The following is a 24,504-nucleotide window of genomic DNA, read 5'->3' as shown; positions in this document are numbered from 1 at the left end:
TGCTGGCATTGCAGAGGGTCCAGACGCGATTCATGAGAATGATCTTAGGAATGAAAGGGTTAATGTATGAGGAGCATTTGAAGGGTCTGGGCCTGTACTCCTGGAGTTTAGGAATCTCATTGAAGCCGACTGATTATTGAAAGGCTAAGATAGAGTGGACGTGGAGAGGATGTTTCCAATAGCGGGAGAGTCTCGGACCAGAGGACACAGCCTCAGAATAGAGATGAAGAGGAATTTAGTTAGCCAAATGGAATTCATTGCTACAGACAGCTGTGGAAGACAAGTCATTGAGTATATTTAAAGTGGAGGTTGATAGATTCTTGACGAGTAAGGATGACAAAGATAATGGGGCAGGAATGAAAATGGAATTGAGAGGGAAAATAAATCAGCTATGATCGAATGGTGGAATAGGCCTGATGGGCTAAACAGCCTAATTATGCTCATATGTCTTATGTCTTGTGAGGACAGAAAACACTTCAGACACTCAGCAGGTCAAGCAGTCGCCATGCGGGGGTTAAGCAGAGTTATTGTTTCAGGCCAGTTGCCTGAAAGCTCCAAGTGTCACCCCTGTGCAGCAGACTTGACTCAAAGGCAGAGACTGTTTGCTTCACACCAGACACAGAGGCAGGAGGAGTCAAGGCTCTGAGTCAAATACACTTCAGTCCTCAGCGCCGCTGTGTGCTTAAAGAGATTTCTGCTGGTCTTCAGTGTCTCAATAGAGGCTCGTAAACTTTTCATTGCTCGTTAACCAGACTGAAATGAATAGCTTTCCTCTCTCTTGCATTTTCTATGGTTCTTGGATGCCCCTGGGTGTTTAGTAAGCAGTGAAGCACTTAACTGAAATGCAGCCATTTGATTTAATGTAGGAAGCATTGTACAAGAAGCCAATAAGCACAAAGCAAGATCCCATGGTCACCTGAGCAGGTTGGATTTTGAGTCATTCACTCGTCAGAAGAGCTGTGCCTCTGGCAGTGTTCGACCGCTCCGGGGCGCAAACTGGTAGATGTCCCAGCCTCCCGTGCTGTCTGGGTGGAGTCTGCACGTTCTCCCTGTGACCGAGTGGTTTCCGAGTGCTCTGGATTTTTCTGGCACATTTATGCTCTCAACTCTCTCCGGAACGAGCCACAGCTTCTCCAGCTCGGAGGTGAGTGAGATTCCCATTGACAACTATCAGCAGCATCTGGTGGAGGTGAGGGACAAGGAAAGATGAAATGTCGACTGTTTACTCTTTTCCATAGATGCTGCCTGGTCTGCTGCGTTCCTCCAGCATTCTGTGTGTATGGCATTATTAAGATGAAAGATTAGCTTTATTAGTTACATGTACATCGAAACGTGCAGTGAAATGCATCGTTCACACCAAATCAAGTCAGCGAGGGTTGTGCTGGGCAGCTCGCACTTCTGACGCCAACATAGCATGCGCACAACTTATTAACCCTAACTTGTGCAGCTTTGGAATGTGGGAGGAAACCCGAACACCCAGAGGAAACCACGCGGACATGGGGAGAACATTACAAATTCTTTACTTAAGGATGGGAGGAATCAAACTTCGACCTCACAGCGGTAAAGCATTCAGCTGATCGCTACGCCGCTGTGCTAACCCGCGAGGTAGTGGACATGAAGCATTGTCTGCTCCACACGGGACCTGGAGGGTGGGCAGTGACCCTGATCCAGCCTCTGCTCCTGATCATGCCGTCCCCAGCCAGGGAGACCTCACAGTCCGGCAACACTGCTTCGATACATGTTACCATGCACGTCTCCCGTAGAGCGAGAGCGATGGACGAGGAGCGTGACAGCAGTGGAACTGGAGCCGGGTTGGTAGCATTTCACCAACCACCGTGCTGTCCACTTAATGCTTTGATTTAATTTCCCTTTCTTTACCTTCCCGTCACTTCCCTTGACCTTTGGAACCGAGGAAACTGGAGCCAGATTTAAAAAGTGGAGGGGGGAGGAACACTGTTATAGCAGGACACAGGCAGGGTGATTGTTTCCCCTTGGCAGTGCGGCCAGTGACAGAAGGAAATGAAGGGAGGGGAACTGAGTGAGGAAAAGAGTGTTGAGGGGAAAGTATTTACACCCACTGGGCGGTGGGGTGGGGTGTGGAATCGAACTCACCACCAAGGAAGAAATGGAGGCAGAAACGCCTCATTGCTCCTTGCAGTGGGACTTGGGACAGTCACAGAGCTATACAGGAGGGAAACAGGCCCTTCAGCCTGACTCTTTGATGCTAGCCAAGAAAGCTGCCTGAGTTAATCCTGCTTGCCTGCTTTCAGCTCATATCCCTGTTCATGTACCCAACCAAATATCTGTTAATGCAGCGTTTCCCATGGACTCCTCAGTTGTTTATTTATTTATTTATTGACATACAGGACAGTGTAAACCCTTCTGGCCCTCCGAGCCTCACCACAGGACAATTTACAATGACCAATTAACCTACCAACTGGTCCATCTTCAGGATGTGGGAGGAAGCTCTCACGGTCACGGGGGAATGTGCAAACTCTCACGGTCACCGGGGGAGCGTGCAAACTCTCACGGTCACTGGGGGAGTGTGCAAACTGTCACGGGGAAAGTGCAACTCTCACGGTCACTGGGGGAGTGTGCAAACTCTCATGGTCACGGGGGAGCGTGCAAACTCTCACGGTCACAGGGGGAACTTGCAAACTCTCACGGTCACGGGAGGAACGTGCAAACTCTCACGGTCACAGAGGGAGTGTGCAAATTCTCATGGTCACAGGGGGAGTGTGCAAACTCACGGTCACGGGGTGAGCGTGCAAACTCTCACGGTCACGGGGTAAATTGCAAACTCTCACGGTCACGGGGGAGTGTGCAAACTCTCACAGTCACGGGGGAGGGTGCAAACTCTCACGGTCACTGGGGGAGCGTGCAAACTCTCACGTCACGGGGTAAAGTGCAAACTCTCACGGTCACAGAGGGACGTGCAAACTCTCACAGTCACGGGGGGAGCATGCAAACTCTCACGGTCACAGGGGAGCGTGCAAATTCTCACGGTCATGTGGGGAGCATGCAAACTCTCACGGTCATGGGGGGAGTGTGCAAACTCTCACGGTCATGGGGGGAGCGTGCAAACTCTCACAGTCATGTGGGGAGCATGCAAACTCTCACGGTCATGGGGGGAGTGTGCAAACTCTCACGGTCATGGGGGGAGTGTGCAAACTCTCACAGTCACGGGGGGAGCGTGCAAACTCCTTACAGCAAACGGTGGGAATTGAACCTGGGTCACCGGTACAGTAAAACGTTGTGCTGATCACTACACAACCGTGCTGCCCCGGTGTTTGGGTCCATGGCGTAAAAGAGGTTGGCGACCATTGTATTAATGAGAAGCATTGACCTTTGATGTTAAGGAGTAGGAGCAGGGAGAAGGGGTGAACTCAAATTGCTTTCTTTTACTGGCGTAGGCATGTTGGGCTGAATGTCCACCTATTCTGTATTCAAAGTCAGCTTATTGTCTCTCTCACACACATATGCACACACACACACACACACACACATACACACACGCTCACGGTCTCACACACACAAATCCATGCACACAGGTGGAATGAAAAACAACAGAAATTAAACTCATGCACACAAGTCCTGACGAAGGATCTTGGCCTGAACTGTTTACTGTTCATTTCTCTCCATGGACACTGCCTGACCTGCTGAGTTCCTCCAGCATTTATGTGTGATGCTATAAATAAAACTCAATTTTACAAGAATACCCAATTTGAACAAAGAAAAAAATGTGGTACTGCTGAAACACTTTAGTGTTATAGGGTTTTGGTTGGTTGGTTCAAGAACTGAATGACTGATGATGTTGGATTAAAGTCTAAAATATTATTTTTCTTGTAGTTTCTTTCTTTATGCTTCCTTACACTTCTATATAATTACCTGTTTATGTGTCATTGTTCAGTGATTTTTCAGTAATTGCATAGTTCCATGTTTTTTGAGAAGTTTCTCTGCAACCTGTGTCAGCACTCTCTGAACTTGACTATTTCATAGGTTCCCTTTTATCAGTGGAATACCCTTTTTCTGTCTGGTCTGAGCTTGTTTTTAGTATAAGGCCCGGTGACTTTGTCGCTCTTTGTTCAATTTTTGTTCTTGTGACACCTAAAGAAATGGCCGTAACCTCCGAATCAGTGTTACCAGATCCGACAAGGGAAACAGCTGCTTTTGAGCCAAATGGTGTGGGACTTCAGACTTCTGTACCCCAGCAGGTCAGGCAGCATCTATGAAAAGGAATAAACAATCAGCCCTTCATCAGGAGGGTCTCGGCCAGAAACATCAACTGTTCATTTCCTTCCCTAGGTGAAACCTGATTTGCTGAGGCTCCCCCTCTCTGTGTGTCTTGTTCTGGATTTCCAGCATCTGCAGAATCTCATGCGTTTAGATTTCCGTACCTCCTGCCTGTTGGTAGCCACATGGCCCAGACAGTGGAGGTCACTCACCCCAGAGTCAGACAGTCATTCAGCACAGAACCAGGCCCTTCAGCCCACTGAGTCCATGCTATCCACTTAAACTAACTCTATATTAATCCCATTTTTTATTCTCACCAACTCCCCCCAGATTGGCTACACACTAGACACAGCTGTAAGCTTGTATAACTTTCTCTGTTCCACCCTGATCTTTCCCTGCTCCCGTCCATCCACTGACAAACCCTGTGTGCATTGACAGCTGTTTCCGCTGTGTCGTTGAGGGTTCAGTGTTGCTAAATGCTGTCCCACTGTTGTGCAGAGATCCGCCGGAGAGGATCAAAGGATGCCTCCAACAAGCCGCTGCCTCTGTACGACACGCCCTACGAGCCCACGGAGAACGGCGGAGACTCGGACGCGGAAAGGGTGCCCTCTCACCGGCCTCGCGAGAGTCGTCTCCCCGAGGATGACGAGCGGCCTCCTGGCGAGTACGACCAGCCCTGGGAGTGGAAGAAGGGCCGGATCTCGAAGGCCTTCGCAGGTAATTAGTTTCCCTGTTGATAAGTGGGGGTCTCTGGGTCTGTACTTGACGGAGCTCAGAAGGATGAGAATGGAGGTTCTCGTTTACACCTCCCGAATACTGAAAGTATTGTCGTGGAGAGGACGTTTCTATGAATGGGAGTGTCTAGAATCGGAGGACACAACCTCAGAATAAAAGGACCGTCCTTTAAAACTGAAACGAAGGGAAATTTCTTCAGCCAGAGTAAAGGGAACCTGTGGAGTTCGTTGCCACTGAGGGGGGTGGAGCCCAAGTTATTGGGTGTATTTCAGGCAAAGATTATTAGATTCTTGATTGGTAAAGGGGTTAAGGGTCACGGGGCAAAGGGTGGAGATAGGGGTTGAGAAGAGATGAAAACAGCCATGATTGAACAGTCGAGTAGACTCGATGGGCCAAATGGCCTAATTCATTTCCTAAGGACCACAGCCGCTCTCTGACTCACACAGTCATACGGCGCAGGAACAATGCTTCGTGCCACCAGGGTGATCTTGCCGCTGGTGGTGGCGTCTGCGACTCCCTATCACTGCGTGGATTTCCCCCACACTTCCCAAATGCTTGGTTGGTCAGTTCCTATAAATGACCCCTTGTGTGGGCAGGTGGCAGGAGAATTGGGGCGAGTTGGTGGAGAGATGATAGATTCAGGGGCAGACTGTGGTGGTGAATGGGACTGAAGGCATTGCTCTGAGAGCCAGCATAGACTGAATGGGTTGAATGGCCCCTTCTATGCCACAGTCTACCTCATCTTGCATCTCATTGCCTGCCTACACTGCTCATTCTCAGTAACCGTAACACTTTATTCTGCATTCTGTTATTGTTTTTCCTTCGTACTATCTCGATGTACTTAAATATTTTGAAATGATCTTTCTGGTTGGCGTGCAAAGCTTAAAATTCAAGTTCAATTTTATTGTCATCTAAGTGTACATATGTACAACCAAATGAAACAACATTCCTCCAGACCACAGTGCACCCACAAAACCAATATCACACACAGCACATAAACCAAAATATTACTGTAAACAAGGTAATGAAATATAGTTCAAAATTCATGTAATGTGCAGCACAGTAAACAGTAAACAGGTCGCTGTCCAGTGACGAGACCTCAGTGGGGACAGGGTCTTCATTAGTCTCACAGCCTGAGGGAAGAAGCTTTTACCCTGTCTGGCAGTCCTAGTCCTGATACTCCTGTCCCTCGTCCCTGACGGTAGTGGCTCAAGGAGAATGTGGGATGGGTGTTAGGGATCTTCAACAATATTTTGGGCCCTTTGTCTGCAAGTTTGCCACTGTATCTAGATACATGTGATGACTATGATCTGATTCCAAATCCTTATGAAAATAGGAGAAATTATCACAAGGAAACTCACGGTTAACAGGGTCAGTAGAACCCAACTGATTCCTCCCTTGGCTGAAGCTTCCTGTTGGGAGCGGGGGGGCTTCACTGTAGGGTTGAGGCACTCTCAAGAGGGAGTGTGGTGACCTGTAATATTGGGAAGTCTCGGTACATTTGACAGAGGAGAGTGAAGTTCCTGGAGCTGCTGTCAATGGTATTATTGAAGCTGGTGGCAGTGTTTAAACTTGACGCACTTGTTAATGTCACATCCGGCCCCCTAGTCATGAAAATGCCTCATCAAGCTGCAAACCCATGGTCCGTGGGAGGCATGGTAGCGTAACAGTTAGAGTAACCATTTACAGTGCCAGCGATTGGAAGATCAGAGTTCAATTCCCACCGCTGCCTGTAAGGAGTTTGTATGTTCTCCCCATGACTACCTGGGTTTTCTCTGGATGCTCCAATTTCCTTCCACATTCCAAAGACGTAGAGGTTAGGATTAGTGAGTTGTGGGTATTCCATATTGGTGCTGGAAGCACGGTGACACTTGTGGGCTGCCCCCAGCACATCCCCGGACTGTGTTGGTCGTTGACACAAACAATGCACTTCAATATGACAAATAAAGCTAATCTCGCTCGCACAGAAATTTTGGGAAATGATTCAGAAGCATCATTGGAAGATTAGAGTAGGATTCATTTACAGGCAAGGAGATCAGAAGGAGAGGTGGGAGTTGTGGGGGATGTGTAACTGGGGAGGAGCATGAGGGCGATATTTTTGCTCTGATGGGAATTTTGACCTCACAGATCCACACACTGTCTTGTGCCAGGAGGTTCCCTCACTCAGCGTGGCACTAGGTGGGGCAGGGGGACGTATTCGCTGGGGAAAGGAATGGCCACACAGGTCACTGGGTGCTGAAGAGAGGTGTGGTAATTGGGAATGGAAGGGACGGATTCAAGGAGTCATACAGCACAGAAACAGGCCATTTGGCCTATCTTATGCATGCCAATTGCGATGCCAATCCCATTTGCCTGCCTTTGGCCCACATCCCTCTAAATCTTTCCTGTCCAGGCAAGGATCACTGAGTGCTTAAGAGGGGTGCAGTTGTTCAGGAGTTGCTGCCTCACCTTGAGGAATCGATGGCCTTTGTACCTCAGGAAGCTTCCACTGTTTAGTCTCCCCTTTCCTGCTGAAATGAGCAGCCAGTCCCTGATAGAAGATGTTGGTCGGGGTGCAAGTCGATGGGACTTGGCAGAATAACATTTCAGCATGAACTAGATGGGCCAAAGAGCCTGTTTCTGCCCTGCAGTGCTCTACAACTCTATAACTTAATGGGCATTGGATTGACCACCATTTTTTGGTTTATTCATATTCATATTCATTTACAAAACAGGAGACCATTCAGCCCATTGAGTTTCTCCCAGCTCTCAGAGCTATTCTATTGTCCGATCTTTCCCTGTAACCTATTCACTGTCTGATTCCTGGTGTGCCTACAGTATAGGGGTAACGTTTCACTAGCTATTATCCTAGCAACCGGCAGGTCTCAGGGACGTATACTCCTGAAGATGCTCTGAACAAGTATAGATTAGATGGGCTGAAGGGCCTGTTTCTGTGCTGTAGTGATCCATGTCTCAGTGACACATTTACCTCCAGGAAAATTGGACCTTTTCTACTTTGATGATCTCAATTTTGAGTCTTCTACCTTGGAATGCTTAATTATGACTCTTACTATAAAATTTGAAATGCTTTGACCCAAGTAAGTCGAGGTGAGGGTTATTCTGTGGGCCTGGTGTGAATAGATATCGCTATCTCTTTTTACTTTTCAGTAATCTATTAGCTAAGCAGTTTTTCATCAGCAATAAATCGAGCACCCGGTAAAAACCAGACAAAGTGCCTTTCAATGGGCCTTTGGAAAAACGGGAAGTAATTGAGTGCATAAATTGCTTTTTTTTTTGGGTACTGGATGTCGCTATGGAAACCTCGCAGAGTGGAAGGAAAGAAGAGCAATGGCTTGAAGCAGCTGACTGAGAGGCTTACGAGGGGTGGGTGCAACGATAGGGGAGGCATCCCTGACGCTTGGCTGAGTGGCATTTTGGCATTTGTTTTTGCACTCCAGAAGAGTCCCGGCTTGGTAATGCACTGAGCAGCCATCCATCAGCACGTCCACTGCGTGCTCGGAAGGAGTTATGAATCGCCACTACGATTCCTGTTAGGATGTGATGCTAAGGCATTGGGCAGACTGCACTTGGATGTAAAGAATGAAACCAGGGTGTATGCTGAGGCTTTATAAGGCATTGGTCACACCACACTGGGAGATTGTGAGCAGTTTTGGGCCCCTTATCTAAGAAAGGATGTGCTAGCATTAGAGAGGGTTCAGAGGGCGCTCACTAGAATGATTCCGGGAAAGAAAGGGTTAACGTATGAGGAGTATTTCAGGGCTCTGGGCCTAGAATCTCACTGAAGTTTACCGAATATTGAAAGGCCCAGATAGAGTGGACATGGTGATGACGTTTCCAGTACAGGGGGAGTCTAGGTTCGGAGGGCACAGCCTCAAGGTAGAAGAACGGCCCCTTTAGAACAGAGGTGAGGAGGTATTTCTTTAGCCAGAGGACACTGAATCTGGAATTCATTGTCACTGATGTCTGTGGAGGCTAAAGCATTGGGTATATTTAAAGCAGAGTTCAATAGGTCTTTAATTAGTAAGGGAGTCAAAGGTTTCAGGTAGAAAGCAGGAGAACGGAGTTGAGGTGGTTAATAAATCAGCCATGATCGAGTGATTGAGCAATCTTGATGGGCCAAATGGCGTAATTCAAATCCTATGTCTTATGGATAGTAAACCATACTTGGGTAGAGACTGCGACTTCCAACAGCAGGGAGACAGTTGTGGCTATAAATAGGGCCTTCAAAACTAAAGATTACTTCCATTTTTTGTTCGGAGTGTGGGGTTATCGCTGAGAATGGCGCCTATTGTCCGTCTCTTGTTGAACTGGCAAAGAGGAAGTGTTTCAAAGTCAACTGCAGGTTAGTTTACAGGGAAATAACTGGGCCAGGCGAGTCAAGGGTGGCGGTCACGGGCAGCACAGTAGCGTAGCGGTTAGCGGCGCTGTCGGTAAGGGGTTTGTATATTCTACCCGTACCGCGTAAGTTTTTTCAGGATGGTCCGGTTTCCTCCCGCATTCTAACGACATAGGGTTAGGGTTGATGAGCTGAGGGCATGCTACGTTGTCACAGGAAGCGTACTGTGGGCTGCCCGGGCGCATCGCAACGATGGCGCAAACAGCGCACTTCACTCGTATGTTTGGGTGTTTCGATGTATATGTGACAAATAAAGCTAATCTTTGATCTTTAATCAGATTACCATCCCTGATTGCTGAACCAGATGTGTTTTTGACCACCCAATGATTTCATAGAACATACAGCACAGTGCTGATTGTGTCAGTCCTTTAACCTAGATCAACCTAACCCCTCCCACATAGCCCTCCATTTTAATTTTTCCATGTGTCTATCTAAGTATATCTTAAGTGTCCTTAAAGTATCTGCCTCTTCTGTCACCCCGCAGTGCTTCCCATGCCTCTACCATTCTTTGTGTAAAAAATACCTACCTCTGGCATTGCTCCTGCACTTTCCTCCAGTAAATCCTGCTTGTAGCAGCATTACCGGCAGATCTTAAAAATATGCTCCCTTGTATTCATCAGCATCATCGTTATGTGCCATGGCGTATGACATGGGCAACCAAGATCTTCAATCTGTCCATAACCACAATTGTTCTTTGCAAATTTTTCCACAGAAGTGGTTTGCCATTGCCTTCCTCTCCAGGCAGTGTCTTTACAAGACAGGTGACTCCGGCCATTATCAATACTCTTAAGAGATTGTCTGTCTGGCGTCAGTAGTCACATAACCAGGACTTGTGATGTGCACCAGCCGCTCATATGACCATCCACTATCTGCTCCCATGGCTTCTCATGACCCTGATTGTTGGGGGGGGGGGGTGGGATGCAGGTGCTACACCTCGCCCAAGGGTGACCAGAGGGAAGGAATGCCTTGCACGACCTCCTTTGGTAGAGACGTAGCTCCACCCTGCCCTCCTCCCCTTGTATTAGCCATAAATATTTCAAGTCAAGTCAAGTTTATTGTCATGTGCACAAGAATGGTGAGATACAGGTGTAATGAAAATCTTGCTTGCAACAGCATCACTGACATATAGGTTCAGACAACACACGGAATATAAATTATCCAAGACAAGTGACGGAAAGAAGGTTGTAAACCACGAAACACACACAAAATGCTGGAGAACTCAGCAGGCCAGGCAGCATCTATGGAGAAGAGTAAATACACCGTTGTGCGGTTCACTTCAAGAACTGAGTAACTATTCTTGAGCCTGGTGGCGTGTGATTTGGGACTTCTGTACCTCCTGCCTGACGGTACCAGTGAGAAGTGGGCGAGGGCAGCATTGATGTCAGTGGAAGGGAAACCCTGTGCTTTGAAAAGGAGAACATCTCAGGTGGTCTCGAATTGAAAGCCTCGTCCTGAGAACAGATGCGGTGGAGACAGAGGAACTGAGAAGTGGGAATAGCATTTTTACAAGTGACAGGGTGGAAAGAAGTATGGTCAAGATAGCTATGAGAGACAGATGTCAGTGGATAGTCTGTCTCCAGAAATCTCTTGCGACCTTAATTCCCCCAACCCCCACCAATCCTGCACACACACTGCAGCTCCTGTTCCTGCATCATAAACCGCTTTAAACTATCCACACTATGCTAATACTCCAGCATTGCTGGAGTAAGCTGCCCTTTGTGGAAGGTACCCACAGTGTTTGAGTTGTTATGGTGTCGAAATTAAATTCCTGCCTTAACTGAAGACCCCCAGGTTCCAAGCTCCCTCCCCGGCCCCCACCCCCACCTGAAGACCCCCCAGGTTTCAGGCTCCCACAGACTGAAGACCCGCCCCCCCCCCCCGGGTTTCAGGCTCTCCCAAGTCCTGCACATCATTCGAACTTGGAGCTACGCCACCTCAGCCAAGGCCCGTAATCTGTGATACCCCGTGTGGTTGAGTGGCCAGGGACCGGACAGTTATACCCACACTCACCCTGTGCTCGAGCAGTTCCGATGCAGGTCTACCAGCACCTCGCTTTTCTGGCCAGTACCTTCGGCATGGAAGGAAGCGTGGCAGGTAATGACGGATGTTGTGTTTCAATTGGCCTGAAGCTCCTTGTACATTATTGTCAGGTTTGCATCTTAGGAGCACGTCTGGAGAATCAGGAAGATTCCTTGCACATTGCTTCCCCTCCCCCCCATCTATGTGCATGTCCCTGCTAGTGTTTGCCTCTGTGTTTCTCTCTCCTGAATGTGCGTCTGTCTCTCTCTCTGACTTTCTTTCTGTCTGTCTGTCTCTATCTCTCTCTGTCTTTCTGTTTCTCTCCTCTCTCTCTCCCTCTGTCTGTCTCACTCTGCTTATCTGTCCCTCTTTCTGTCTATACCTCTCTCCTCCTCCTCCTCCTCCTCCTTCTACTCTCTCTCTCCCTCTCTCTCTCCCCCCTCCCTCTCTATCTCTCTCTCTCTCTCTCTCTCTATCTCTATCTCTATCTCTCCCCCCGCCCCCGCTACCCATCTGTCTTTTTACTGTCTTGGATCACAGAATGATTTTCTTTCCCCATCTTTTCCTGAGCAGTAGAAAGTGCCTGCAGATAATTATACTGAGATTGAAACATTAGTGTGTGATTTCCCTTCCCAGTGCAGTCACTGTGGCTGAAAATACAAAGAGGTATTTCCATCTTTTTCCTATGATAAACTTGCCTGTATAGACAGCTGATGACTAACAGGCATAGTCTGGCTATCTCTGATAATAATTCCTGCTTTTAAACTGCCCTTGTGCAGATAAATGGGTGCTGATAAATTCGAAGGCCGCGTGTCACCAGCGAACTGCCCAGCATGAGCTTGGGCAATCGGCAGTCCTATCACTGACGGCAAGGCATTACACACAGAGAATAAGAGGCTGCACAGGACAAGACTCGTGGCCATTCTGCTGGAGGAGATGCTCCAGATGGATAGCACGGTAACATAACGGTTAGCGTAACACGCTAGTGACATGGGTTCAGTTCCTTACGCTGTCTGCAAGGAGTTTGTATTTTCTCCCCGTGACCACGTGGGCTTCCTCTGGGGGCTCCATTTTCCTCCCACATTCCAAAGGTGTGCAGGTTAGTAGTTTAATTGGTCACATGGGTATAATTGTGCAGCGAGGGCTGGAAGAGCTAGTTACTGTGCTGTATCTCTAAATAAAACTAAAAAAAATAGAATTCACAAGGAATCAAGATAAGGAAATAAATTGTTCCCAGAGTCAGAGTCTGACGAACAAGCACAGAAACTGGCTTTTTGATCCAATTCATCTGTGTTGATCAAGATGTCCGATTGAGCTAGTCTCATTTGTCCATGTTTAGCCCATAATCTTTCAAACCTCTCCTATTCATTATTGTACCCGTCTCAACTGCTTCCTCTGGCACCTAATTTCATTAAAAGATTTTAAGTGAGGGAGAAAAAAAATTAAATAAAATTCTTCAATTTGTGCTGAAGATTTGTATTACATTAAATCGTGAGGCAGATTGTTTTCAAGGAACGCAATGTCTTTGTAATGCGGAGGGTGTCACTGACTTCCCTCTCTTATCCACTCTCCCCTCCTCAACCAACTGTGCGTTTGCTTCAGATACTGAGGGACAAAATATTGTGTTGTACAGCTCAGGAATAGGCTGCACTGCCCATCATGCCCATGCTGACCTTTGCCCCCATCTACTTGGCCACATCCATTCCTTGCCCTTTTGTGTCTGTCTAAGTGTCCCTGAGTCCACCACCTCCTCTGGCAGCAAGTTCCAGGTGTCAAATGCTCTGTGTTCTATTCTTCCGACCCTCTCCACCCCTGCCTCTGACCCATGAGTTTTACTAGCTCATTAAAGGCATGGAGAAAGGCTCTACAAAAATGCAAGCACCTCACATCCCTGTCAGGACATCCCAACACACTTCAAAGTTTTAGGCATTTCCAGAGGCCACCCATTTTAACACCACTTCCCCTTCCTATTCCAATATGTCAGCTCACGGCCTCCTCTAATGCCACAATGAGGCCACGCTCAGGTTGGAGAAGCAACCCCTCATATTCTGCTTGGATAGCCTCCAACCTGATGGCATAAACATTGATTTTTCTAACTGCCAATTACTTCTTTCTTCTCTCTTTCTCTATTCCCCACTCTGTCTCCCCTCTTACTTCTTCTCTCCTCCTCACCTGCCGATCATCTTCTTCTCCTTTCTCCCATGGTCCTATCAAATTCCTTCTTCTTCCGCCCTTTACCTTTTCCACCTACCACCTCACAGCTTCTCAATTCTTCTCTCCTCCCTAGCCCAGCCACCTTCTCCCACACCTGGCTTCACCTTTCACCTCCCAGCTTGTACTCCTTCCCCTCCCCCGCTTCATATTCTCAATCCTCCCCTTGCCTTTCCAGTCCTGATGAAGGGTCTCTGCCCAAAATGTCGACTGTTCTTTCCCCTCCATATACGCTGTCTGACCTACAGAGTTCTTTCTGCATTTTGCATGTGTTGTTCCAGATTTCAGTGCCAGTAGTGTCAAAGAAACACACAGCAACCAATGTGTGCATAAGACCATCAGATGTAGGAACAGAATTAGGGCAATTGGCCCACCGAGTCTGTTCCGCCATTTCATCATGGCTAATTCACTATTCCTTTCAGCCCCATTCTCCCACCCCCTCTCCACAATCTTTGACACCTTTACTAATTGAGAACCTATCACCCTCTGCTTTAAATATACCCAATGATTTGGCCTCATTTGCTATCTGTTGCAATGAATTCCACAGATTCCCACCCTCTACCTAAAGAAATACCCCCTTATCTCTGATCTAAAGGGACGACCTTCAATTCTGAGGCTGTGCCCTCTGGTCCTAGACTCCCCCACTATACACAGTGTGATCCCATACACAGGAGTTCAGTTGAGATTATATAAATTCATTAGTGATATTGGGGGATAGGCATTGCTCCTTCAAGAACTCCACTGCATTCATCGGAGAAGCCGAGGAATTCTATACATTGGTGTGGTCGAGTAGGCTCACTGAAGTACCCCTGTTATTTTGAAGGGTGAACGAGGGGTTAAATATTTAACTGTCCGATCATTTATACCCCAGCAACCTGACCTTGCAGTATGACAGCTGACAGGGCCTCTGTTATGGAAACATCTCCATGCTCTGTCTTACTATCTCGTTCTTTCTTTGGGCGGTGAAGTGATAAGACGAGTTCATCAAAAATCCGCCTGTTTTTATGTGACAGGTGAATGTATTTTTCTCAGCAGCAAGACTACACATCTCCTGTAAAACAACCCAAGGTCAAGGCACCTGAGGGAACTGAAAATACAATTTAAATGCAACACTACTGTGTTTGAAAGCGATAAAGATAATTTATAAGACTCGTCATATCCAGCACAAACCTTTCAAACAGTTTCAAACAATGTAAATTTAAAGCTGTTAGCACTGCCGACAGACTACCTGATGGATGTAGCGTATCCGACTACATTTGCTTTATTAAAATATGACTCAATTATTTTTTAATGTTCTTTTGCATTTTTGAATCATGTTTTTGATTTTCCTCCTGAATTGAAAGGTTTCTACCCAACCTATGGACTCGCTTTCAAGGAATCTACAATTCATGTTCTCAATATTATTTATTTACTTATTTATTTTATTATTATATTTTTATATTTGCACGGTTTGTCTTCCTCTGCACATTGGTTGTTTGTCAGTCTTTGTGTGCAGATTTTCATTGATTCTATTGTACTCCTTTGTTCGACTGTGAATGCCTGCAGGTATTACAGGAAAGTTACCGGCATGGTTGGAGCATTGGCTGATTAGTAAGAGGCAGCGAATGCGAATAAAAGGATCCTTTTCTGGTTGGCTGCCAGTGACTAGTGGTGTTCCGCAGGGGTCATTGTTGGGACTGCTTCTTTTAATGCTGTATATCAATGATTTAAATGATGGAATAGATGGCTTTGTTGCCAAGTTTGCAGATGATGTGAAGATTGGTGGAGGGGCAGGTAGTGTTGAGGAAACAAGTAGGCTGCAGAAGGACTTAAATAGATTAGGAGAATGAGCAAGAAGTGGTAAATGGAATACAATGTTGGAAAATGCATGGTCCTGCACGTTTGTAGTAGAAATAAATGTGCGGACTATTTTCTAAACGGAGAAAATCCTAAAACCTGAGATGCAAAGGGACTTGGGAGTCCTTGTGCAGAACACCATAAAAGTTAACTTGCAGGTAGAGTTGGTGTGAGTCTTGAGGCTCCTGTTTCTTCTTCCTGATGGCAGTAGAGAGCATGATCTGGGTGGTGGGGGTTCCTGATGATGGATGCTGCTTTCCTACGACAATAGTCCATGTAGATGTGCTCGATGGTGAGGAGGGCTTAACCCCTGATGGACTGGCCGTGTTCCCTACTTTTGTAGGATTTCCCATACAAAGGCATTGGTGTTTCCATACCAGACAGTGATGCTCCCTGTCAATATACTCTTCACCACACATCTATAAAAGTTTGTCAAAGTCTTGGATGACATGCCAAATCTCACAATCTTCTAAGGAGGTAGAGGTACTGCTGTGCTTTCTTCGTAATTGCACTTAGTGCCGGGCCCAAGACAGGTCCTCTGAAGTTATAGCACTGAAGAATTTAAAGTTACTGATCCCCTCCGCCTCTGGTTCTCCTGATGAGGACTAGTTCACGGACCTCCATTTTCCTCTTTCTGACGTCAACAATAGAGATGCCTTGTTACAATTATATAAAGGCCGGGTGAACCTATCTGGAAAGAACCTATCTACAAAGCTGGTTTCCCAACCTTTGAAAGGGTGTTTATGTGGTGGGGGCTATGCAGGGAAAACTTGGCTCTATTGTATGTGTGTAATTGAGCAGACCGGGTCCATTTTGAGCAGAGATGAGAAGACACCCACTCTCTGTCAGGAGTTTGCAGTTCTTCCCATGACAGTGTAGGTTTCCTCCATTGCTCCGGGTTCTTCTCACATACCAATAATGTACAAGTTAGGATTAGTGAACAGTGGGCATACTGCGTTGGTGCCAGAAGCATGGTAACATTTGCAGACTTCTCCCAGCGCAATCCTAACTGATCTGATTTAACATAATGCAAATAATGTATTTCAGTGTATGTTTCGAGTACATATGACAAAGCTGATCTTTAAAACAAGAGGTGATCCCATTGAAGCATCCAAAATTCTGGCAAGGTTTGAGAGGGTGGGTATGAGGATGGTTCTCCTGGCTAGGTGCCTAGAGCAAGAGGTCATAGCTTCAGAATAAAGGGTAAGCACTTAGGGCAGATATAGCAAGGTTCTGCACCCAGAGATGGTAAACCTTCGGGATTCTGTATGCAGGAGGGTTGTGGAGGGTCCATCACTGAGTAGAAAGACTCTTCATCCAGAGGTGGTGAACCTTCAAGATTCTAATTCAGGAGGATGTGGAGGATCCATCACAGAGTGCATTCAAGCGTGTGCAGGAGTAATTGGTGGAATTTAGATACAACTGGAACTGAGAAAGATGGGATGGGAGCAGGAAAGTAGGGCAAAGATAGAAGTTCAGCCATAATCTTACTGAATAGGACAACAGGCTCGAGGAGCTGAATGGCCTACCCCTGCTCCTGTTTGTCATCTGTACAGTGCTATTCCTTTGTTAAAGACCTGGTGGTCCTGAGGGCAAGAGCAGTTCACCACAGATGCGGTGGGGAGGGGGAGACGCTCACTAACCTGGAGCACTGAAGGGAAACATCAGTAACACATGCTGAACTCTCGCCACTTGCTGTGATCTCCCAGCACACACTGGGACTGTGCCCAATGTGCAGAGGTCACAGCAATCTCCTGCAACTGGACCCAGGACCAGGAGCTGACTGATTGTGTCACTCTAAGGTAAATTACTCAGAGCAAACACTACTTCACTCAGAGGGTGATGCAAATGTGGAATGAGCAGACAGCGGGAGTGGTGGATGCAGATACAATTGTAACGTTAAGGAGAAATTTGGTCTGATGCATGGATGGGATGGGTATGGAGAGATGTGGCTGGAGAGCAGGTAGTTGGGTTGACGGGGCTGTAGTGCTCTATGTCTGTTTCTGGGCAATTCCAGGGCAGATACACCCACCCTTCACCCACTAGTCCCCTCAACAAACTGTTCAAACACAGTGAAACATGCCAATCAGTCAGAATCTGGACCAAATCATGTAAGGGGCTACTTGGGCAGGAAGTTTCCAAATCTAAGTCAGGCAGATGTTGGAAACCTGAAATAAAACCAGAAATTGCCGGAAGCATTCAGCAGGTCGGTCAGCACCCGTGGAGATGGCCTTCCATCAGAACCTTTCAGCCTGTACAGAAGAGAGGAAATAGGTTCAAGACAGAGAGGTTAGCGAGGCAATTCCAGAGCTTGAAGTACAGATGGCTACCAAGGTTGGACCAGTGATCTGTTATGCAGGGACACACTTACCTAGGCAGGTTCCATATAGACAGAGACAGGCCCTTCCCTGTGAACACCTTCCCCATCTCACCACCAAGGGCAGTTCAGGAAGAGAATCAAAGCTTCCCAGTTGGATTCCATTGACTTTACTTATGAACAGGTGGCAAACACAGGTCACCTACAGGTAGATGAGTTTGGTAAGGTGGTATCATGGTTGGTGCAGATACACCCCTGTGCTGTACTGTTCTATGTTGTAAACCCATGGGTGTTACAAGTGTTTCTCAATTGTCCTGTACCGTGGAAGATTTACACACACGTTGGGCTCCAGGGGAGAAGAGGGAGGGATACAGTTGCCCAGGTAGGTCTACAGAGACAGGGACAGGCACTCCCTGGTGAATGCCAGCCATACCTCAGCACCAAAAGCGTGGTTCATTGTCAGAGCTGTATTCCTGCCTTCTGCATGATGTACAGTGTGGGCAGCAACCGGATACGGTGGTTGGCTGATGATAAACAGGAGAGGAATAACATTTTGGAACTGTGGATAAACACGAAATTCCAGTGCTCCGCTCAGCACAAGAAGCTTTTATCGCCACTCAATTATTTAGGCTTCCTGATGCTGCTGAGTCCTTCAATAGGCAGTGTCTCGTTCCAAGGTAAACATCCCCTGGATTGGTTAGAGGCAGTCTCGCCCAATACATTACTACGGGAACGTCTGCTGCCTGGAAAATCTCTGCATCTCTATGGGAGACCTTGCATTCTTTCCACATTACAGTCTGTGTCTCTGCTCGTTCATTATCCCATCTATATCCCCCTCCTCCGTAACATCTGCACAGCCCGCGCCGACGACCAGCTATGCAACATCACCGAGGTTGGATGAGGTAAATCAGGCAGCAATGATGTTGCAATTTAAAGGGGGTGTAATTTTAAGGTGATTGGAGGAAATTATAGGGGGGGTGTCAGAGGTAAGTTTTTTTTTACACAGAATGGTGCATGCATGGAATGCTCTGCCAGGGGCGATGGTATTTAAGAAACTTTTGTAGGAAGGAAGTAAAGGTTAAATTGATTTCAGAGTAGGTTAAATATTCAGCACAACATCATGGGCTGAAGGTTCCGTACAGTTCTATGTTAAAGAGAGTATCATATCTCAGTACTGCCTTCCACATGTTTTCTAGACACCCTAAATTTCCTTCATGTTTCCCTACAACATAGGAGACTATTCAGCCCTTTGAATCTCTGCTGGCTCACACAGCAATCCCATTCTCCCATTCATTTTCCCTGTAATGTATTCTCCCAATGTTCCCAACAATTCCATCCCTCACATATTAGTAGGGGAGACAATAAACTTGCCAACATGCACGTCTCTGGGATGTGGGAGGAAACTGGAGCAGGGAGAATCTGCAAACCCCACACAGACAGCGCACGAGGTGGGGATCGAACCATGGACCTTGGAGCTGTGAGGCGGCGGCTCTTCCCACTGCGCCACGGCCAGTGAAGCACATCACTGTTGTGAGGTAGGAGATGGCTGTCTGAAGTTCCTCCAGGCATCGTGGATATTTTACCATCATTAGAGGGGAGATAAATCCCTAAATACCCCTCTTCTGAGTGGCATGCCAGGTGCTGTTTAGGATGTACCAATAGTGATGTGTCCAGAGTCACACACTGGTTCAGGATGGCTGATTTCTTGTTCTCTTCTTCTCTGGAAATTATTTAATTAACCAAATTTAAATTCACCAGCTGTTGTGTGGGGTTCTGAACTCTTGCAGTCGGATCAATAGCCCAGCCTTTGAGTCAGTTGTTCAGCAACTTAGTCACTGCACCATTGATCCCACGGAACAAGAGAATACAAAACCTATTTTAACATAAATTGGTTTATTATTGTCACATGTACTGAGGCACAATGAAAAACCTTGTTTTGCATGCCATCCATACACATCATGACCATAAGTCATAGGAGCAGAATTAGGCCATTCAGCCCATCAAGTCTGCTCCGCCATTCCATCATGGCTGATCCCGGATTCCCATTCAACCCCATACACCTGCCTTCATGCCATATCCTTTGATGCCCTGACCAATCAGGAAACTATCAACTTCTGCCTTAAATATACCCACGGACTTAGCCTCCACTGCAGTCTGTGGCAGAGCATTCCACAGGTTCACTACTCTCTGACTAAAAAAAATTCCTCCTTACCTCTGTTCTAAAAGGTTGCCTCTCAATTTTGATGCTGTGCCCTCTAGTTCTGGATACCCCCACTGTAGGAAACATCCTCTCCACATCGACTTTATCTAGTCCTTTCAACATTCAGTAGGATTCAATGAGAATTCTAAATTCCAGCGAGTACAGGCCCAAAGCTGCCAAACGCTCCTCATATGTTAAACCCTTCATTCCCAGAATCATCCTTGAGAAACTCCTCTGGACTCTCTCCAATGACAACACATCTTTTCTGAGATATGGGGCCCAAAACTGTTGACAACACTCCAAGTGTGGCTTGAATGCGGTCATTCAACACAATGAAGTAGTATAATGGGAAAGTCAATAACAGACTGCAGCTACAGAGGAAGTACAGTGCAGGTGCAAGGCCACGGTCAGGTACATTGAGAGCTCAGGTGTCCATTGGAGACGTCCATTGAGGCCAATTGTTGGAATCAAACCGTTCTAGCATTTCCAAGCCAGCAGGGCGAGACCCTTGATACTGTCTCATTTTTTTGTAAGTCTGCTGCAAGTGATTTTTTACCGGGTTGTTAGTGACTCTGATTCTCAGAATTTCGTTTTACTCCATGGTAATGTCACTGAATTTGTGAGCTTTTTTACTCAGTTATTAATGACTTAGTTTCTATTATTACCCAGTTGTTAAAGACACCAATTCTGAAAGTATTTTTTTACCTGTTTGTTAATGACACCAGCTCTACATGTTTTGTTTTACCCAGTGGTTAATGACTCTGATTCTGAGAGTTTTGTTTTACCTAGTTATAAATGACACCGAATCCGTCAGTATTTTTTTACTCAGTTATTAATGACTCTAATTCTAAAATTACCCAAATGTTAAAGGCACCAATTCTGAGAGTATTTTTAAACCTGGTTCTTAATAGCACTGATATGAGAGTTTTGATTGTTAATGACAGTGATTCTGAGCATTTTTCTTACCCGGTTATCGATTGCTCCAATTCTCTTATTACCCAGTTGTTAAAGACACCAATTTTGATTTTCTTTTACCTGGTTATTAATTAGACCATAAGACCATAAAAGTGGGAGCGGAATCAGGCCATTTGGCCCGTCGAGTCTGCCTTTTCATCAGGGCTGATTGAATTTTCCTCTCAGCCCAATCTCCAACCTATGGATTCCAATTCTATAATTACCCAGTTGTTAAAGACACTGATTCTGAGAGTTATTTTATTTTACCCGGTTCTAATGACACCAATTCTGAGGAGATAACCTGCAGCCACCCATAAATTAAAGTGTTTTGAAGCCTGACCCGACAGGAAGAAGTGGCTTTGGGATTGCCTGACCTTTTGGAAGGGAACTCCCCCAACAATGCTTGAGCCATCAGCCGGCCCTGCTGACGGGTTATCGAGTCACTGCCTCCTCCTGTTCTCCTCCGGCAGGTGTACCTCCCGCCGAGGCCGAGCACAATGCCTGAACTTCAGCTGATGGCCGCTGAGTCAGAGCTGCATTTTGATAGCGCCTTTCGCAGCCTTTGGGAACTTTCACATATCCCAAAGCATTTATGGTAGTAGTAATCGTGAAATTTAGGCACAGCAAGAATTAAGTGATTTGCTTTGGTGCTGTCTGGTGAGAAAAACCCAAGATACTAAGGTAACTCCCCTGCTGCGGAGACACAGGAAACAGCAGGTGGTAGAATCCAGAACAACAAACACTCTGCTGGAGGAACTCTGGGTTGAGCAGCATCAGTGGGGAAAGGAATTGTTGGCCTTTCAAGGTTTCAACCCAAACCCCTGTATTACCACACCTGGCCCACCACTGCCAGACTGTATAACCCCGCCTGGCTCATTATGGTTTGACTGTAGGCACCCACCTAGTTGAATACAGTCAGACTGTACAAACCCAACCAGTTCACCACGTTCTTGTCAGTGGAAGACCAACCTCCCCTCCTACAGTGGAACAGTACAGGCCTTTCAACCCGCAATATTGTGCCAACCTTTTACCTCTTCCAAATTCAATCCGCTTCACTCCCACAAAGCCCTCTTTTTTTTTCATCCATGTGCCTATCTAAAAGTCATTTAAATGTCTCAAACAAGACAAAATCTGCAGATGCTGAAAATCCAAGCAACGCACACAAAATGCTGGAGGAACCCAGCAGGCCAAGCTGCATCTATGGACAAGAGTACAGTTGCTGTTTTGGGCCGAGTCTCTGCTGGCTTGCTGGGTTCCTCCACCACTATCCCCGGCAGGGCATTCTACGCAGCCACCACTCTCTCAGGAAAGGATGGAAGTCTCACTGGCCCCCGGCCTTCCCCTCAGTTGACTCTGCAAGTGCTTCAGTGGTTAGTTATTAGGGTTGGGCAACTGATTTTGCTCTTGCAGCCAAGCTCCTATCCCAAGAAGGAATACAGTGGATTCTGGTTAATAGGGCCATCAGTTAATCCAGGCAGCTGCTTATTTGGGACTACTCTTAAAGAACAAAAAACTAATTGAGAAAATAGCTGGGATACCCTTTATTTATGTGGGACACTATGCTACTTAATTGGGAGGAGACTGTTGCCAAACTAGCGTCAGTCATGTGCACTTTTGTGGCCATTGGACACGACACCTTGCTTAAAGTTGCAAACACGAGGAAATCTGCAGATGCTGGAATTTCAAGCAACACACATCAAAGTTGCTGGTGAACATAGCAGGCCAGGCAGCATCTCTAGGAAGAGGTACAGTCGACATTTCGGGCCGAGACCCTTCGTCAGGGCTAACTGAAAGAAGAGTGTCAATGCTCATGCCATCAGGTTGGAGGCTACCTAGACGGAATATAAGGTGTTGTTCCTGTCAATGTTCCATCCGATATTTATTTATATATACACATTCTTTTTCTCTCTCTCCTTTGTCTCCCTCTGCCCCTCTCACTGTACCCCTTGCCCATCCTCTGGGTCTTCCCCCCCTCCCCCTTTTCCTTCTCCCTGGGCCTCCTGTCCCATGATCCTCTCATATCCTTTTTGCCAATCACCTGTCCAGCTCTTGGCTCCATCCCTCCCCCTCCTGTCTTCTCCTATCATTTTGGATCTCCCCCTCCCCCTCCCACTTTCAAATCTCTTACTAGCTCTTCTTTCAGTTAGTCCTGACGAAGGGTCTCGGCTCGAAACGTCGACTGTACCTCTTCCTAGAGATGCTGCCTGGCCTGCTGCGTTCACCAGCAACTTTTATGTGTGAACCTTGCTTAAAGTGAACAGTTTTTAAATAGCATCAGTTGCACATGGTCGTGTTATGTATTTGGGCCAATGGACGCCGATTTTATTTTTATTTTGAGTTTAAAATTTTCAGACCCTTTCCAAGGTGCCACAAAAAGATTTTACACTAGCAAGGCAGTGCATACTGGATGAATTCCTCTGTTGATAACTATTAGAAACTAATACTCAGTTTTATGGGACTATAGTGGTATTGGTCATGTTCTCATTTGTTCTGTATTTCATTTAAATATATAATTTGTTACTCAGTTAAATTGTAGTTTGTGTTTTATATATCTTTTAACTATTTCCATTATACTTTGGCTAATTGAGGCAGCAGCTTAATTGGGCCTGATGTGCCCCAATTAACTGGAATCCACTGCACTGTATTTAATACTCGCTGGAGAGCTGCCGTCACCTTCCGGTTTGGTAGCGATAGTGAACCAGCTAGTTAGTATTGGGAGCCTCGGAGGGACAGGAAAGGAAGCGATATCAGTTTTGTTAACGAGCTTTGAGCTGTTGACCTTTTGTCCTTGTTGGTCAATAGTTGTTGATGTCCTTGACTGCCTATAATAACCTCATTAAAGTTATTGAAGGAACAATGGGAGGTACGGTGGGGGAAGTGGTTGCCTGTGCTGACTTGGAAGGAAGTGGCGGGGCGGAGACACCACAGTGGCCCGTGGCTCAGGCTTGTGGTTAACAGCCATCAACACTTGTAATTAGGGGTTGGTTTATTATTGTCACATGTAACGAGATTAAGTGAAAAACTTTTGTTTGCTTGTGATTCAGACGGATCATTCATACACATACAAAACACTGGAGGAGCTCAGAAGGTCAGGCAGCATCCATGAAGAGGAATAAATAGTCGACATATTGGGCTGAGACCCTTCCTCGGCACTGGAAAGGAAAGGGGGAGGAAGCCAGGAGAATAATGCTGGGGGTGGTAGGAAAGGACTGCAAGCTGGCAGGTGATAGGTGAAACCAGCTGTGGGGGAGGGGAGGGGAGGGGAAGGGGTATAAAGTGAGAAGCTGGGAAAAATCTGATGGGAGAGGAGAGTGGACCATGGGAGAAAGGGAAGGAGGAGCAGAATCAGAGGGAGGTGAGGAGAAGAGAAACGGTAAGATGGGAGCCTGAATGGGGAATGGAGAAAGAGAGGAGGGGAAGTTGGGAGAAATTACTGGAGTTTCGCAAAATCGATGTTCATGCTGTCGGGCTGGAGGCTACTCAGATGGAATATGAGGTGTTGCTCCTCCACCAAGCCTTGACATACGTTGGGATCTTGGGGTTCAAGTCCACCCCAACACAAGTAGACAGAGTAGTAAAGGAGATGTGCGGCTTGCTTGCATT

The 24,504-nt window shown here is 46.7% G+C and overlaps 1 protein-coding gene across 4 annotated transcripts in view; it reads left to right on the top strand.

Annotated features, from left to right (window-relative positions):
• LOC134358324 (SH2 domain-containing adapter protein F-like) overlaps positions 1-24,504 on the top strand; it is a 257,415-nt gene that overhangs the window by 112,695 nt on the left and 120,216 nt on the right. For 3 of the 4 annotated variants that reach the window (XM_063070436.1, XM_063070437.1, XM_063070435.1), the window contains exon 3: positions 4,732-4,950. The exons of the other annotated variant lie outside the window; for it this stretch is intronic. In XM_063070436.1, the coding sequence (XP_062926506.1) occupies positions 4,732-4,950 (219 nt within the window). The remainder of the gene's footprint in view (positions 1-4,731; positions 4,951-24,504) is intronic. 4 annotated transcript variants of the gene reach the window in all.

Source organism: Mobula hypostoma, chromosome 18 (genome assembly GCF_963921235.1).
Source record: "Mobula hypostoma chromosome 18, sMobHyp1.1, whole genome shotgun sequence".
NCBI classification, from domain to species: Eukaryota; Metazoa; Chordata; class Chondrichthyes; order Myliobatiformes; family Myliobatidae; genus Mobula; species Mobula hypostoma.
Note: the sequence above shows the minus strand (reverse complement) of the source record. Positions and strands in the feature narration are given on the sequence as shown.